Genomic DNA, 14,696 nt, shown 5'->3' with positions numbered 1-14,696 from the left:
CTGCAGACAATAACACTGAACAGCTCCACCGCAGCGCCCTGGTAGCTTCACCGGCCAGTGGGCAACTCATTTCCCTATCGCACACACGGAAGAGGGGTTGCGTCAAGTATGAATGTGTATCAGGAAGGTGTCAGCGGGGAAGGTGATATATGCCGATGGATGCAAATAAGTGGCACAGAATGGGGCTATCGCATATTCCGGGTCAGCGGAGGAAGAGCCCAGCGACCTGAGCCGTCAGGAATCAGCGTTTATTATGGAAACAGTTGATATGCATTACAAATGTCACCACTATTATGAATTATGTAGTAAATATTCACAACAGTGAGAAGGATATGGAAGTTCTTACAACCTGCTTCATAAGGGCTATGGCTTGCTTAGCATAGAACAGCCACGAGTTACAAAGTATAGGATGCCCTGCCGGTCTGTCTAATGATAAGACATGTCTTTGTGTCTCCAATTACTTCCCATTGAGTCTCCTCGTCGACCAGCACACGCATATACGGCTACTGCACCACCGGCCCATCCTTGATGTGCGTAGAAGTGTATCGATTGGTTTAAATCCGAATTTGTGTTTGTGATATGCATGACAACTGGTATTTAATGCACCAAGCCTCAAACTCGAGTAGTAATGCGACCCTCTATTCTATGTATGATTCGCCTCATTAGGTATGCTAAGGGAGATCAAGACGTGGCTTTGTATCCTCCCAAGCCTCATGCAGAGATAGGACAAGGACATGGTCTCGTCGTGGTTTGGCACGCGCGATATTTGCCATAATATGTCTTGAAGCAACGTGACATAGAATTGATCTTGGCTTAGAGGCATACGTGTATATCTATAGATCTCGCCGCTCTCTCGCGGTCATGATCTTCAAATCGATGCCTGGAGCTTCGTCTCTCATGCATCTCATTTAACTTTTATTGCGTTAGCCGGAGCATACAAAATTAATCATGCTGTCTGCAATTCTTTTCCTCGTAGGAGTTGCCCACGCAATACTCTACCTTCGGACCAGACCTCGCAAGAACCTCCCTCCTGGTCCCAAGCCCCTCCCCATCCTCGGCAACATCAGAGACATGCCAGATGGGACAACCCCAGAATACCAACACTGGATCAAGTTCAAAGACCTGTACGGTCCAATCAGCCATGTCTCAATCCTCGGCCAATCCCTCATCATTCTTCACGACCGTGACGCTGCGAACGCTATCCTAGAGAAAACATCCACAAAGACTTCAGGAAGGCCACAGTTCGTATTTGGAAATGAAATGTGCGGCTACAATCAAATCCTCAGCTTCAAGCCATACGGGAAACAATTAAAACAACATAGAAAATTAGTTCATCAGCAATTGGGCACGAAAACCGCGGCATCGCGATTTCGAGACGTTCAAGACGTGGAATCACGCCGGCTTCTGCTGAGGATCTTGGAGACACCTGAGAAGTTGTCGACGCATATCAAGACGCGAGTGCCCGTACTTCCTCATCGGCAGTCTCTTGCTGACTTCCCGTTCCAGCGAAGCAAGCGCTATAATTCTGAAGATGACATACGGCTACAACCTCGAGCCGCACAAACCGGATCCACTAGCGCTCTTGATAGAGCAGATGATGCATAATTTCTCTCTTGCGTTCGTCCCTATGAGCTGGCCGGTTGATATCCTGCCGATCCTTCGGTATTTCCCAGAAACACTTCCTGGAATGTCCTTCAAGCGCATAGCACGAGACTGGAACGCCAATATGCGCATGGTAGTCGACGTGCCGTACGACTTCGTCAAAAAGCAAATCGCAAAGCAGTCTAATCGACGATCATATGTCTCTTCGCTTATCAAGCAACATGATGGCGATGTGGATGAAGAGACCGAGGCCGCCATTAAGCAAACCGCCGCTGTCATGTACGCTGGAGGCGCTGATACCACAGTCTCATCCATCCGTGGTTTTGTACTGGCTATGTTGCTGTTCCCAGAGGTTCAGAGGAAGGCACAACAAGAGATAGATTCCGTTGTCGGTTCCGATAGACTTCCCCAATTCGACGATCGGGATAATCTTCCTTACGTCGATGCCTTGATCAAGGAAACACTCCGATGGATCCCGGTAACCGCAATGGGAGTAGTTCATACAGCTGACGAGGATATTCACTATAAGGATTTCGTCATCCCCAAGGGAGCATCCTTCCTGCCAGCGACATGGTGGTTCCTCCATGATCCAGCGATCTATTCAGACCCATCTTCCTTCGAACCGGACAGATATCTGGAACCACGAAATGAACCGCATCCCAACTTTGCCTCATTTGGTTTCGGTCGCAGAGTTTGTCCCGGCCGGTTCCTCGCCGATGAGAGCCTGTTCATCAGTATTTCACGCCTCTTGTCGACGTTCGATATAAAAAAGGCTGTTGATGGGCGTGGCAATGAGATTGAACCTCAGATAAGTATCACGCCGGGCATGATTTCTCATATTCGTGACTTCCCATATGACATCAAGCCGAGGAGCGAGAAGTATGCGGATATGATTAGACAGGTTGAGGTTGAACATCCATGGGAGCAAGCCGATGCTAAGTTTCTGGGCGAGGACCTGTCTATGCAGTCGGCCAAAGTTTGAGAGAATATTATCAAACAGGGGACAGATAGTACGTCAACCATAAGGAAAGACTCAGGCAGGCGGCTAAGAGTCAGCGTTAGTAGTTAATAGCACAATAACCTTCACTTTCCACTAGTCAATTTTACCAATAGTAATAATGCATAGAATAACAGTGAGGTCAGGCTTAGTAGTAGATCATGAATATGTTCTCGAATTTTTAACTATATACCGGTATTCAGAATAAGTCTCTGACTCTTAGTCAAGACGAGGCAGCTCGCCCTTCGCCTGTGCTTCTTCAACAGCCTTGTTGTAAATCGCAACCTTCTCCTCATACTCCTTAACAAGATCCTCATCTCTCTTGCCGGGAGTAGCATCATCACCACCGAAAGCACGAACAGCAGCGTAGTAAACATCAGCCAGAGCACGGCATACACCAGCAGCACTTGAAGATGTGCATTGGTAGTACAAACTATTCACAATTAGCCCCGTCTCTTTCTCGATGCACAATGGTGGGACTTACTCGGTCTTGAAGTTGCTATCAATGCGAGCCTTGGCACTAACAGTGAAACGGCTCTGCTTGCGATAGTTGTTATATCCAAAGTCGTGGCGGTTGCAAGCAGGGACGAAAGGGAAACCGAAAGGGTTGTCGGGGGAAGAAGTGCAGCCATCAGAAGTCCAGTCAAGGGTAGGAGGGTCACGGGCGTTGCGACGAGCGGTGAATGTTGGTAGAGTGACGCTGAAGAGGAGTTGATCCGTCACGGTGTTGGCGCTCTGGCGCTTTGAGACAGCAGCATCTTCACCTGTAGGGAGGGCGAAGACGGCTGGGATGAGGGTGAGGAGAGAAACGCTGAACTTCATTTTGATGACTGCACTGATGAACGAGAAAGTCAGAACTGATTAAGAGTATCTGAAGTATTTATACATAATCATAACCTCGTGCCCATCAACCTTCTTCTCCGAAGAAGAGATTCTCCGAAGTTAACGTTAAAAGCAGTAGTTTACCTCCGATCATCGCATGCCGAGACTAGGAGGTACCTTCCTAAAGCAGTAATGATCTCTGCTCCGAAGGTCACGCTCCAAAGATGGATTAAATCATTCGCTCTACCCGCCAAGACCGGTAGTGCCTATTATATGCCGACCTGCTTGTTTAAGCTTCAAGGACCTGGATCTGCATAGATCGTGGTGGGATAGACAACGTGTATTGGTGCGGGGTTGCACGATGCTAAAACCGCTCGGTTTCTAAAACAGGAACAACCTCCGCGACGACGAATGACATTCTTCAAATGAAGAGAGAAAACCAAGGAACCGTTTAAACTATATGGATGAGCTTCCTTTTCGAATCAATTAAGCTAGGAAATGACATGTGAAGTTCTTGGGGCTACTGCTTGTCGTTTTCCGCGTATATGAAATTCGCAGCTGGATATTGTTAACCTCGGTGAACGAGATGGGAATTAGATCGTCCTTACCGATGGGAATAAGACCATTCTCATGCGCCCATTCACGGACTCCATGGCCTGCATGATCCGATCCCCAGTGCTTCCTCTCCTCTGGTTTGCTCAGGTGTAGCTTCTTGGTCGTTCCATTGGCTGCGATGAAGGTGAAGAAGACATAGCGGTGCTTTCCGGTCTTTGGCGGTGGAGCAGGAGGTTTGTATTTGATGATGTCCTTGAGGTGATGTTTGGATTTGGACTCTGATGAGAATTTCAGTTTAGAGCTGGCTGCGATCCAGTGGCAGAATTCGGACCATTTGGGGTCATCGCGGGATGGCGCGTCGGGATCGGTGAGGACGATGACATACGACATGTGTTTGGAGAGTTGGGCACCGGCGAGAGCGTCAGATTCGACCCTGTCAAGATGGATTACAGGCGCCTTTTTAAGATGATCGGGTTTGAGGGTATTGCCCAGCGCGGCAGAGTCGTGCTTCCATTTGACACGAAGGCTAAGAGCAGGCGGGAAGTCATCAATAACGGTGGGAATGATCTGAGCCTCGAGCAGTCTATGCGGGTTAGCAGACGTCCTCAATTGCGGTGAAGCTGACAGTACTTCTCGCGGATGTGATCCAGATCTGTGTTATGGGAGCCAAGCACTTGCTGCCCATCACCCGCGACAACGCCGACATACGCAGCCAGCAGAAGAGGGAGCCGCCACAACATTGCGACGAGCATCTTGATACTTTGACTGATTGATTGATGAAATGGATTGATGAAGTCAGAGAGAGAATCAATTGAAGTGAAGAATAAGAGAATGTTTGGCGTTGATGGTCCTTCCCCGCAATCGACGTTGGGTTTCTCAGGCGACACATCGTGATGTAACGGCTACCTACCTCTGACGTGAGTGGAAAGTCTGATGGCCTATTTTCAATGGCCCCAACGCTCCAGCAAACTTTAATGGCAATATGAAAATTAATCGAGGCTATCTGACTCAGAGTAAGATCATTGGAAATAGCTGATTAGACCAAAGGACAGCCAGCACCAGTCCACCAGAATAGAACATGTTATACGTACAATCATCGAAAACGAAATAGCTATACTAAGTTTCTCGTTATCACTCCAGAGCTTCTATACACTACTATAATGAATGTTGGGTAATTGCATTGGGGAATGCTCTTAACATGCAATATTCAGGGTATATATACACAAAAGGAAATATTTTTAATCACAGAAATGGATGCAAAACACGCTTGAGTTTCACATCTGTGAGCCGAGATATCGCAAACACTTATTTTTAACAACAACAACAACAACAACAACACTAACAACCATTGAAAATGCATCTTGACCACAAGATTCCATGGCATTTGATTGCTCCCCATTTCTCACTTACGCCAGCTGATCAAGGGGCAAACTACAACCTGGCTGCGTTAGATATCCCCGAGCAGAAAGCGGTGATCGGCCACTTTAACCGCGTCTTCTTGGCAACTATCCGGGAATTCTCAGATACCGAGTCCACGAAGACAGACTCAACACAAATCAGTGGAAAGCTCTTTTCCGACGATGTCCTCTACTTCGCTGAGCGCCACTTCGGTCTCGGTCCCCATGAGGATAACTCGGCACTGCACAACCCGCTGAACTCATCGCATCAGGATCTTGGATACTGGAAACGCCGAGCAAAGGATCTAGATAGTGATGTTGAGCCATGCTACAGCACCGCTGATGCCAACCTGGCCGACGCGGCAAAGATGCTGGTCATTGTAGCTGCTACCGCCGATGACAAAACCACTCGTCGGGAGGCTTTATCCGCGCTTGTCCGTCTGTCCATCGAGGTTCCAATATCAGACCTGCGAGGTCTTCATTGGGGTCACGCCTTCGGACTCGACCTTGTTGCTAGCGTGGCGTTGCAAATGTACATCTTCCTAAACCTCATTGAAGCTGTCGAATCTCGGGCAGCAGAACGGGTGCCGTTACTATCTGTTGAACAGCTGCTGTCATTTCTGAGCAACCACGCCCTTGAGAACTATGACTTCCCTGCACAGAATATTCCGCACCGAGCTTTTTGGCATTCTCTTGGGGTTACTGAGCCATGGGTTGCCGGTTGGCGTAAGGGTACTCTTGAAGGGGACAAGGCGGTAATTGATCCGTTGGCAGGTGGGTCGGATGAAGTTCAACACAAGGCGAGGAAGAGTTTGAAGAAATACTTGAAGGACTGTTTTGCGATTTTGTATGCCTATGATGTGGTTTTGAGAAATGCAGTAGGGTCTGAAAAGGCGGATGAGTATTGGCAGGACGAGCTTAATTGGGTATTCGAGTTGCTATAAAGTCAACAATTCAGAGCAGGCGTTCAAACAGCTATCATCCAGTGACAGTTCTTTGATAGGTAAAGATCGCCATTGATCATAGTGCTGATGCCGTAGTCAATAGTTCAGGTAAGTAGTGGTGAGTATTGTGAAACAAATTGATAGCAAAATGGCTCATGTAGTGAGAATATATCGAAGAATAACTATTGGAATACGATATATCATCTTATTCCTCCATTACTCGGCAACTGGCCCTTGCTTTTGGTCCATTGGTACGGCGATTTGACCACCACATGAAGAATAGTATAGACTAAGCATTACTCAAAAACCACAACAATGTCAGGCTTCTCTGGGTGACTGTATGGTTTCGGCTCGCCTTTTTCCCATTTCTCGCCCATCCAATATTCAGGCGATCTGAGAATTGCAATGAGTCGTATGATATCCACATCAAGATACTCCCCACCAAAAGGCAAAGCGCAGTGACGTGTCGCCAGGCTTGGCCTACAGCGCGGAATGGGAAATGAGGTTGATGGCGCACTTCACGCCTGCAATCTCTTGTCCCAATCCAGGCTTGTGCAGGTACTTATTGGATAGTGGTCCAATCGCATAACTTTCCAATATTGGAATTCTGCGGAGTGAGAGCGTCAGGCATCAATGCAATGTCTTGTAACTTGGGCGCAGGGCCTGATGACAGTACCGTATAGAATATCAGTGTTTCTAGCTACCAAAAGGTTTTAAGACATTTCTAACTTCACTTCTATAATCACTTCCCAGTCAACACTCAGAGATACTTGGTACAAGTCAACTGTCAATGAACGAATTAACGCTACAGGACCGGTTGGATTCTAAAGCCGAGGGAGAGATCCCTGCGTCCAACAGGAAATTGTGCGGCAAATGCCTTGCAATATCTTGGAATCCTGATGATTACAAGGGCATTCCGGGCCAAAATAGGTTTGAAAATTGGACGCTCAACCATCATGAGACTTTGGGTGAACTGGAGAACTCATGTGAGACTGGCTACCCGCTATGTCAAACGTTCTTTTCACTTCTTGTCTATGAAAGGATAGGTATGAAGGGTAGGGATATCCTACATTGGAACATTGAACATAATCGTGGCGAATGGTCGCTTTCCTTTGAGGTGGAATATGACGAACACATGTGGTTCATGGAAGGGGATGGTGAGATTCAGCCGTCTCAATCGATTACGATGGTGAAAAGTAATTCATAGCCGACCTTTGCGTGATGAGGCGTAATCCTAAAGTTAATACCCAGGGCTTTCGCCGTCGACTTTGGACGAAGACTTAAAGGCTCTTATTGAGGAGAGCATAAACCCTTGGATTGAGGCGTGTACACGTTCAGGGAAGCACAACAGCTGCCCCAGATGTCCGTCTGATGACTCGGAGTCGTACAGCATGCCAACAAGACTAATAGACGTGGGGTCTGTTGCTCAGTCTACAGCACGGCTGGTAGAAACCAAAGATCTTTCAGAGGAAAACAAAAAACGGCCATATGTCATCTTGAGCTACTGCTGGGGATCAGGGAACGATCCTGCACGAACAACAAGTCGGAACCTGAGAGGAAGACACAACACGATAGAGTGCGGCACTCTTCCAAAGTCAATTCAAGACGCGATCCGAATTATCCGCTTGATGAAGATCCAGTATCTTTGGGTCGATGCCGTATGTATTATACAGTATGTTAAAACTCTGAATGCGCAACAAGAAGACGATGTGGCAATGGCCGATTGGGAGAGGGAGTCAATGCGCATGGCATCTTATTATTCCAACTCTGTGTGCTGTATCGCAGCGTCGAACGCAAAAGACAGCTCAGAAGGAATACTAATTGAACGACGAGCAGCGCGGTACGGCTTCAAGAAGTGGTATAACCCAGCGAACAAATTCTTACCGTCGCCCTTCGCCTTCAGACGAAGGTTCCCCAGCTCACTGTTCGAACGAGGTTGGTGCCTTCAAGAATGGATCCTTTCACCTCGTATTCTTCACTGGACAGCCAATGGTTTAATCTGGGAATGCTCAAATGGGTTCTTCTGGGAGGGCCAAAGCGGCTTCGAGGGAGAACCTCCATAATCCTTTGGCGAAACGCGTTTCGGAGGAGAGAATCGCAAGACAAATGACTGCGTGCTGGAACTTGGGTTGTCGGAGGATGAGACACAGTACATATGTCAGATTCTACGCTCCGAAAAAGAGGAGGCATTAGGTGAAGGCTGGCCTGCATTAGTAGAACACTACACTCAGAGGCATCTGTCATTTCTTAGCGACAGACTCGCAGCTGTTGAAGGAATTGCAGGCGAGTTGTCAAAGCTTCACGGGGTCGACTACTTCGCAGGTATTTTTGAGTCACGATGCCTTGAACAGTTGTTCTGGAGATCAGAAGACCCACAAAGGTTGTTGGATACTACTGACAGATTCCCGACCTGGTCTTGGCTGTCGTCAAAGGGTGAGATTACCTTCAGACGTGTCGGTTCAGGAGGGGCATTTGGCACTGGGATGGAGAACCTTGAGCGATTTCCATCAAGCCAACGTGAAAAGAGCCTTGCTCGCGTAGCGAACAAAGAACTCCGTTTCACTGCCCCACTACTGAAGTTGGATATGCTGGATCCAGAAGATGCAAAGTCGGACGAAACAGAGTCGGACGAAACAGAGCCAGAATATCCTTGGCCGGGGCGTCACCGCTTTTTATTGGAACTGAGAGTCCTGTTTGGCAAGGATTAACTTGTACTATTCATCTCGACAGCCTGGCATCTTCTGTCTGTTTAAAGAACCGTGCATACTTGCTATTATTGCGCCATCTGTCGTTTTCGGGAACAGAGTATCAAGGACTAGTTGTACAGATGGTTGAAGGGACTGGCGAGTGGGAATTCTATTATCGAAGGACCGGAATCTTCTTCTTACAGCAACCGGGGGAGTATCTCCAGGACCTACCAGACTTGAAGCAATGGATGACTAAGGTTATCTTGGTATAGTCATCGTAAAGGAATCTTCTTTTAAGAAAGAATGCTTCGAATAGAACCACGTGTTCTTGGATACCCGTGTTCCTGCGCTGCAATTTGACTCGACAATTGATCTAGTTGCCTTCGCACTCAGATATACGGGAAGTAGGTATTCCTAGTAATATCAAGATAGCTGAATGAGTAATTAGTGTGCGGAGTGATACAAGATAAGACGGCAACATTACTCGTAATACACCAAAGGCTCTGCGGTCCGCACGAAGCAAGTTTTAAAAAGTTAGAGGGATTAAATAAACAGTACACTGAAAGCTTCTCCATGCCGTCCACTTGGGCCTGATTCTTCCGGTAGTGAGGCCTGGCCTCTGTGTTTCAAAACGTTATTCCTGGCATGAAATAGCACCACTAGCAATATGGCACAATACCCTCTTGTGCGGCGCTGCAAATAGATACAGTCAATAACAAGATAGCCCAAGATCTCACTCTACGCAACACTTGACTAGCTCGGACAAGTCCTTGCCAGTCATCTCATGTCATTCTTCCCAAAGTGGTAGGATGCTGACGGGGCCAAGAATGAGCTAATCCTAGACGTCACTAAAAGAGCCTCAATTGCCAAGAGATATAAGGTAATCGCAATGGCACGCCATGTAACTTCAAACCATGTACCGAATGGCATCAATTGCTGCCGTATCCCAGGGTCTCATGCTAGGGCCTCCAATTACAGCCAGTATTGAAGCGGCAGTCGCTTCAGCATTGGTATCAGAGTTTATTCCAACGATTTCTGCCTAAAGAGCGTTTATCTTGCGGTGAGGAGTTGTAGGATTCGCGATTACACCTTCACAAGGAAAAGCGGCACGCATCGAATTAAAATCCTGCAGTCGTATCTGCAGGTATGACCCGATACCGGTGAAACACCCTGCAAGCCAAACTCAATTTAATTTGCCGAAGCCATCCTCTCAACCTCCCGTCACGACACCCTCAAATATTCCATCTCCCCGACAGTCATCACCAGATCTTCACTACCCCAGATTTACTCCTCCTCAGCACCGAATCGTACGGAACCGCCAATGGAAGATCTCCCGGAGCCGATTCCGCTAAAGTAGGCACCGTAGTCGGAACCGCTCGTCAAAGTGCGGGGCGCCGAGCGGGGGAGGGACAGAAACAGTTGGCGCGGGCTTTCAGTGAAACGTGGGGAAGCACAGCATGAGAGTTTGACAGGAATAGCCCAATAGTAAAGGGTAATGTAACGTCGATCAGCGGGCTTGGAAACTGTCGGCTTGCGTTTGGTTATGCATGTTTCACTTGAGGCTGCCTTACTTAAACCCAACCATCTTCCCCTCTTCGTTCACTCCATCATCAACTCTCTCTCATCCTCCTCTTTACCTCTACAACTCACATCAAGATTCACAAATATCACAATGGGCGACGTTATTCCTCAGAGTATCCCCCGGACTTCCCGAGCGTGGGCAGTCCCCGGCTCAACAAACATCGCCCTCGCAAAATTCCCCTCCGCAACCAAAAAGCCCTCCTCCTCAAACCCTCAAGAAATCGCCACCTCCCTGGTATCCGCCTTCAACACAGCCCTCAAGAACAAAGACCTCACCTCTCTCGCCCGTCTATTCTCCGAAGATGGTTTCTGGCGCGATCATCTTGCCCTATCCTGGAACTTCCGCACCGTCCAAGGACCTTCCAACATCCTCTCATTCCTGAAATCCTGCTCCGAGTCAAAGGATGGTCTTCGCCTTACTAAGATTGAGGTTGATAGCTCAGCTCCCGTGAGACAGCCCCAGTTTCTGCCCATCGATGGGGCTGGTGAAGTCCAGGGCGTACAGTTCTTTTTCGAGATTGAGACCGTGCGCGGTAAGGGACTGGGTCTTGCGCGGTTGATTGAAGAGAATGGAGAGTGGAAAATTTTCACGTTTTATACGAGAATTCAGGAGTTGAAGGGTTTTGAGGAGGCGATTAATGATCATCGATCGCGTGGTGTTGAGCATGGTGGAAAGCCTGGGCGAAAGAACTGGGCGCAGCGACGAGAGGCTGAGGCTGACTTCGCTGATGGTAGCGATCCTGCCGTTTTGATCGTTGGTAAGTCCCTTACACGTTACAATGAAGTATGCATGAGTTGCTAACAATTTTAGGCGCCGGCCAAGCTGGTCTCACAGCCGCTGCTCGTCTCAAGATGCTTGGCGTCGAAGCCCTCGCAATCGACCAGAACGATCGCGTAGGCGATAACTGGCGCAAGCGATACCACCAACTCGTCCTTCACGATCCCGTCTGGTACGATCACATGCCATATCTCCAATTCCCTCCTCAATGGCCCATCTTCACACCCAAGGACAAACTCGCTCAATTCTTCGAAGCTTATGCCACTCTTCTTGAGCTCAACATCTGGATGAAGACTTCCCTCGTTGAGACAAAGTGGGACGATGCTAAGAAGCGATGGGATGTCACTGTTGAGCGAACCAAAGACGACGGTACCAAGGAGCGACGAACTCTGCACCCTCGACATCTTATCCAGGCTACTGGTCACTCTGGTAAGAAGAACATGCCTGACATGAAGGGCATTTCCGACTTCAAGGGCGATCGTCTCTGCCACTCTTCCGAGTTCTCTGGTGCTCGTGATAACAGCCAGGGTAAGAAGGCCATTGTCGTTGGATCGTGCAACTCAGGCCACGATATCGCTCAGGATTTCCTCGAGAAGGGCTACGACGTCACCATGGTTCAACGCTCCAGCACCCATGTCGTTTCTTCTAAGGCCATCACCGACATTGGTCTTAAGGGCGTCTACTCCGAGGACGGTCCCCCCGTCGATGACGCCGACCTTCTTATCCATGGCCTTCCCATCCCCGTGTTCAAAGCCCTCTCGGTCACAACATGCCAGAAGCAAGCAGATTTCGACAAGGATATCCTCTCCGGTCTCAACAAAGCTGGTTTCAAGACCGACGCAGGCCCCGATGGCGCCGGCCTTTTGCTCAAGTACTTCCAGCGCGGAGGCGGTTACTACATCGACGTCGGCGCTTCTCAGCTCATCGCCGATGGCAAGATCAAGGTTAAGCACGGACAAGAGATCGAGACTGTGTTGCCGCATGGATTGAGATTTGCGGATGGCTCGGAGCTTGAGGCTGATGAGATTGTCTTCGCCACGGGATATCAGAACATGAGAACGCAGACGAGGGTGATGTTTGGGGACGCGATTGCGGACAAGGTGAATGATGTTTGGGGCTTCAATGATGAGGGCGAGATGAGGACTATTTGGCAGAAGAGTGGACATCCTGGATTCTGGTACCATGGTGGTAACCTGGCTATGTGCCGCTACTACTCTAAGTTGTTGGCGCTGCAGATCAAGGGATTGGAAGAGGGTCTGTATGGTTATGACGATATCTGAGTCACGGTCGCAAGGGAAATTGTTTTTAGCATTTCATTATAGTCACGCAATTGAGTTTCATCATTTCAAGACCAGTTTCAAGTAAATATGTGAAGATCATTAAGTCGTGATATAATACACAAAGGATAGAATTATACAAGTAACCGTAAGCCATATCCCATCATCAGCTGTGACCAAGGTCTAAGCTAAAGTCCAACCATCAATCCCATGTACGGATTTAACCAGCCTGGTAAACAGCCAAAGCAGCAACATGAGGGTTAATCATCGTAAGGTTATAAGGCGTAACATAGAGATCCGTATCCGTCAAAGCAAGGAACATAGTTCCGTTAATAGCGGGATCACCCTGCCAAGTCGAGACATTAGGCTGGATGGTATACGCCGTTCTATCCTCAAGGCTAATGTTCTGAAGAGGAGAGTATGTAACGTTGAGCTGAGATACCCACGCAGCGAACTTGGGCTCCTTGACGTTGGTGGAGGTGATGTAGCTGTTGTTAGGACCGACAGGCTTGCCGGGTGCGTCCCAGTTCAGGAAGACTTGACGGCCGGGGTATGAGAGGGGGATGGTGCGGTTGTGAGTAATTGCGGCCTTGCAGTTCTCGCCGGTCTCAGTAGCGTTGACGCAAAGTTCATCGTCGTCAATGTCCTTGGTAGACAAAGTATTGGCATATCCACCAGTCGTCTCATTCCACACAGCCGATCCATTGATGCGCGCAGGGTTAGGCTGGTTAAGAATATTCAACGAAGGAAAGTTCTGCCAGACAAGCCTGGTCTGGTTATAAGGACAGCTCGAAATATACGGCGCCAACAATGTCCACGCCCAGCTTTGCGGAATACCAGGCGTATGCCACTCTGGCATAGCAAACGTACCGCCAAACTGCCTAAAGATCATCTGCTGCCTTGCCTCAATGGTAATACTCTGCAGGAGCAACTGCGCCGCAGGCCCAGAGTTCAAGTGCGGCAGGAACCCGTAAACACCAGACTCGCCCCAGCGCGTGAGCTTCTGGTTGAAGTCGATGAACTCGGGGACGTTGGAGACGGGGTAGTTGTACGTGCACTGCTTGGGAGCTTCGGGACCGAGCATGTTGCTAATCACTGTTGCGTGGCCGATTTCCTGACGGGCCATGTGTTCGATTAGAAAGCGGTCTTCATCGTTGATGCCGTAGGCGTCGAACTCTTCCTTTGAGAAAGTTGCGAGACCCCAGCGGAAGAGATCGAGTTCAATCCACTCTTGATACAGAGCCAGAGCAAGAGATTGATAGTCAAAGTCGCTCTGTACGCGATATACAGGTGCAGAGCCATTGGTGCCGACACCGCCGTCTGGAGTGTAGGGTGCAGGCTGGGGAGCGTTCAACTTTCCATTGGCGGGATAGTCGAAAGATCCTGGGGGAGGAGGACGCTCAGGAATAGCTGATGCAAGAACTGTAGTTGAGAGCGCACCAGTAGTGGTAGGTGTTCCCTTAAAGGGGCCGTGAGAAGTCACAAAGCTGTAGGGTCTAGGTGTACCAGCTGGACCAGAGGATGATACTGTCGTCTGAGCCTCTGATACAACGGGTACAGCGGTGACGACACCCGCTACAGCGAGGAGTATCGCGCTTCGTAAGAAAGAAGTGGCCGACATGCTTAATCAGAGAAGAATGATGTCGAATTCGGATGAGAATATGCACGAGCAGATCTAGCATTTTATTTACATCCATCGGCTATCTCCCCAACTATCTCCCTAACTACCGACGTGCAGGTGTCCACTATGATGCGTAGAAAAGCACATTATCAATCGTCGTCATGCAATCGAGATGCGCACTCGCGTTCGTAATCATGCCGTCAAGATATAATGGCTATAGTGAACATGCTAGGAGAAAAGCTCCGGTGATTCCAAAGACCTAAGTCAATGACATTATGACTCTGGAAATAAAATTGTTTGACGTTGTATCACCGGTGGGCGAGTGGATACTGAACGGGCTGATCCGTCAGAGTCGTTGGCGTAGCTGTGACTTGACTATGGCGTAATGCTTTGGCGATTTTTATGTCGAGACTCGGCGTTGGTAGCTGAAACAGG

The 14,696-nt window shown here is 48.7% G+C and overlaps 8 protein-coding genes across 8 annotated transcripts; 5 read left to right on the top strand and 3 right to left on the bottom strand.

Moving 5' to 3' along the window:
- Positions 1-948: 948 nt before the first annotated feature.
- FOIG_15029 (uncharacterized protein) lies at positions 949-1,605 on the top strand (the record flags this gene model as incomplete). Its single annotated transcript, XM_031216348.1, has 1 exon — positions 949-1,605. The coding sequence occupies one exon, from the start codon at positions 949-951 to the stop codon at positions 1,603-1,605; it is 657 nt and encodes a 218-aa protein (XP_031054030.1).
- Positions 1,606-1,687: 82 nt separating this feature from the next.
- Positions 1,688-2,584, top strand: FOIG_15028 (uncharacterized protein; the record flags this gene model as incomplete). Its single annotated transcript, XM_031216347.1, has 1 exon — positions 1,688-2,584. The coding sequence occupies one exon, from the start codon at positions 1,688-1,690 to the stop codon at positions 2,582-2,584; it is 897 nt and encodes a 298-aa protein (XP_031054029.1).
- A 234-nt stretch (positions 2,585-2,818) lies between these two features.
- Positions 2,819-3,448, bottom strand: FOIG_15027 (uncharacterized protein; the record flags this gene model as incomplete). Its single annotated transcript, XM_031216346.1, has 2 exons — positions 3,084-3,448; positions 2,819-3,032 (listed from the first exon to the last, which is right to left on the bottom strand). The coding sequence occupies exons 1-2, from the start codon at positions 3,419-3,421 to the stop codon at positions 2,819-2,821; spliced, it is 552 nt and encodes a 183-aa protein (XP_031054028.1). The 5' UTR covers positions 3,422-3,448.
- A 112-nt stretch (positions 3,449-3,560) lies between these two features.
- On the bottom strand, positions 3,561-4,898 carry FOIG_15026 (uncharacterized protein). Its single transcript, XM_031216345.1, has 3 exons — positions 4,607-4,898; positions 4,030-4,559; positions 3,561-3,979 (listed from the first exon to the last, which is right to left on the bottom strand). The coding sequence occupies exons 1-3, from the start codon at positions 4,726-4,728 to the stop codon at positions 3,942-3,944; spliced, it is 690 nt and encodes a 229-aa protein (XP_031054027.1). The 5' UTR covers positions 4,729-4,898; the 3' UTR covers positions 3,561-3,941.
- Positions 3,841-6,362, top strand: FOIG_15025 (uncharacterized protein). Its single transcript, XM_031216344.1, has one exon. It carries the CDS (start codon positions 5,331-5,333, stop codon positions 6,315-6,317), a length of 987 nt encoding a protein of 328 aa, XP_031054026.1. The 5' UTR covers positions 3,841-5,330; the 3' UTR covers positions 6,318-6,362.
- Positions 6,363-7,708: 1,346 nt separating this feature from the next.
- Positions 7,709-8,380, top strand: FOIG_15024 (uncharacterized protein; the record flags this gene model as incomplete). The annotated part of the gene is made up of 1 exon (XM_031216343.1): positions 7,709-8,380. One exon carries the CDS (start codon positions 7,709-7,711, stop codon positions 8,378-8,380), a length of 672 nt encoding a protein of 223 aa, XP_031054025.1.
- Positions 8,381-10,212: 1,832 nt separating this feature from the next.
- FOIG_15023 (uncharacterized protein) lies at positions 10,213-12,782 on the top strand. The gene is made up of 2 exons (XM_031216342.1): positions 10,213-11,343; positions 11,397-12,782. The coding sequence occupies exons 1-2, from the start codon at positions 10,548-10,550 to the stop codon at positions 12,641-12,643; spliced, it is 2,043 nt and encodes a 680-aa protein (XP_031054024.1). The 5' UTR covers positions 10,213-10,547; the 3' UTR covers positions 12,644-12,782.
- On the bottom strand, positions 12,714-14,280 carry FOIG_15022 (uncharacterized protein). Its single transcript, XM_031216341.1, has one exon. It carries the CDS (start codon positions 14,259-14,261, stop codon positions 12,861-12,863), a length of 1,401 nt encoding a protein of 466 aa, XP_031054023.1. The 5' UTR covers positions 14,262-14,280; the 3' UTR covers positions 12,714-12,860.
- Positions 14,281-14,696: the final 416 nt, after the last annotated feature.

This window comes from Fusarium odoratissimum (genome assembly GCF_000260195.1).
Source record: "Fusarium odoratissimum NRRL 54006 unplaced genomic scaffold supercont1.46, whole genome shotgun sequence".
Taxonomy (NCBI): Eukaryota; Fungi; Ascomycota; class Sordariomycetes; order Hypocreales; family Nectriaceae; genus Fusarium; species Fusarium odoratissimum.
This window is presented reverse-complemented; position numbering and strand designations above follow the sequence as displayed.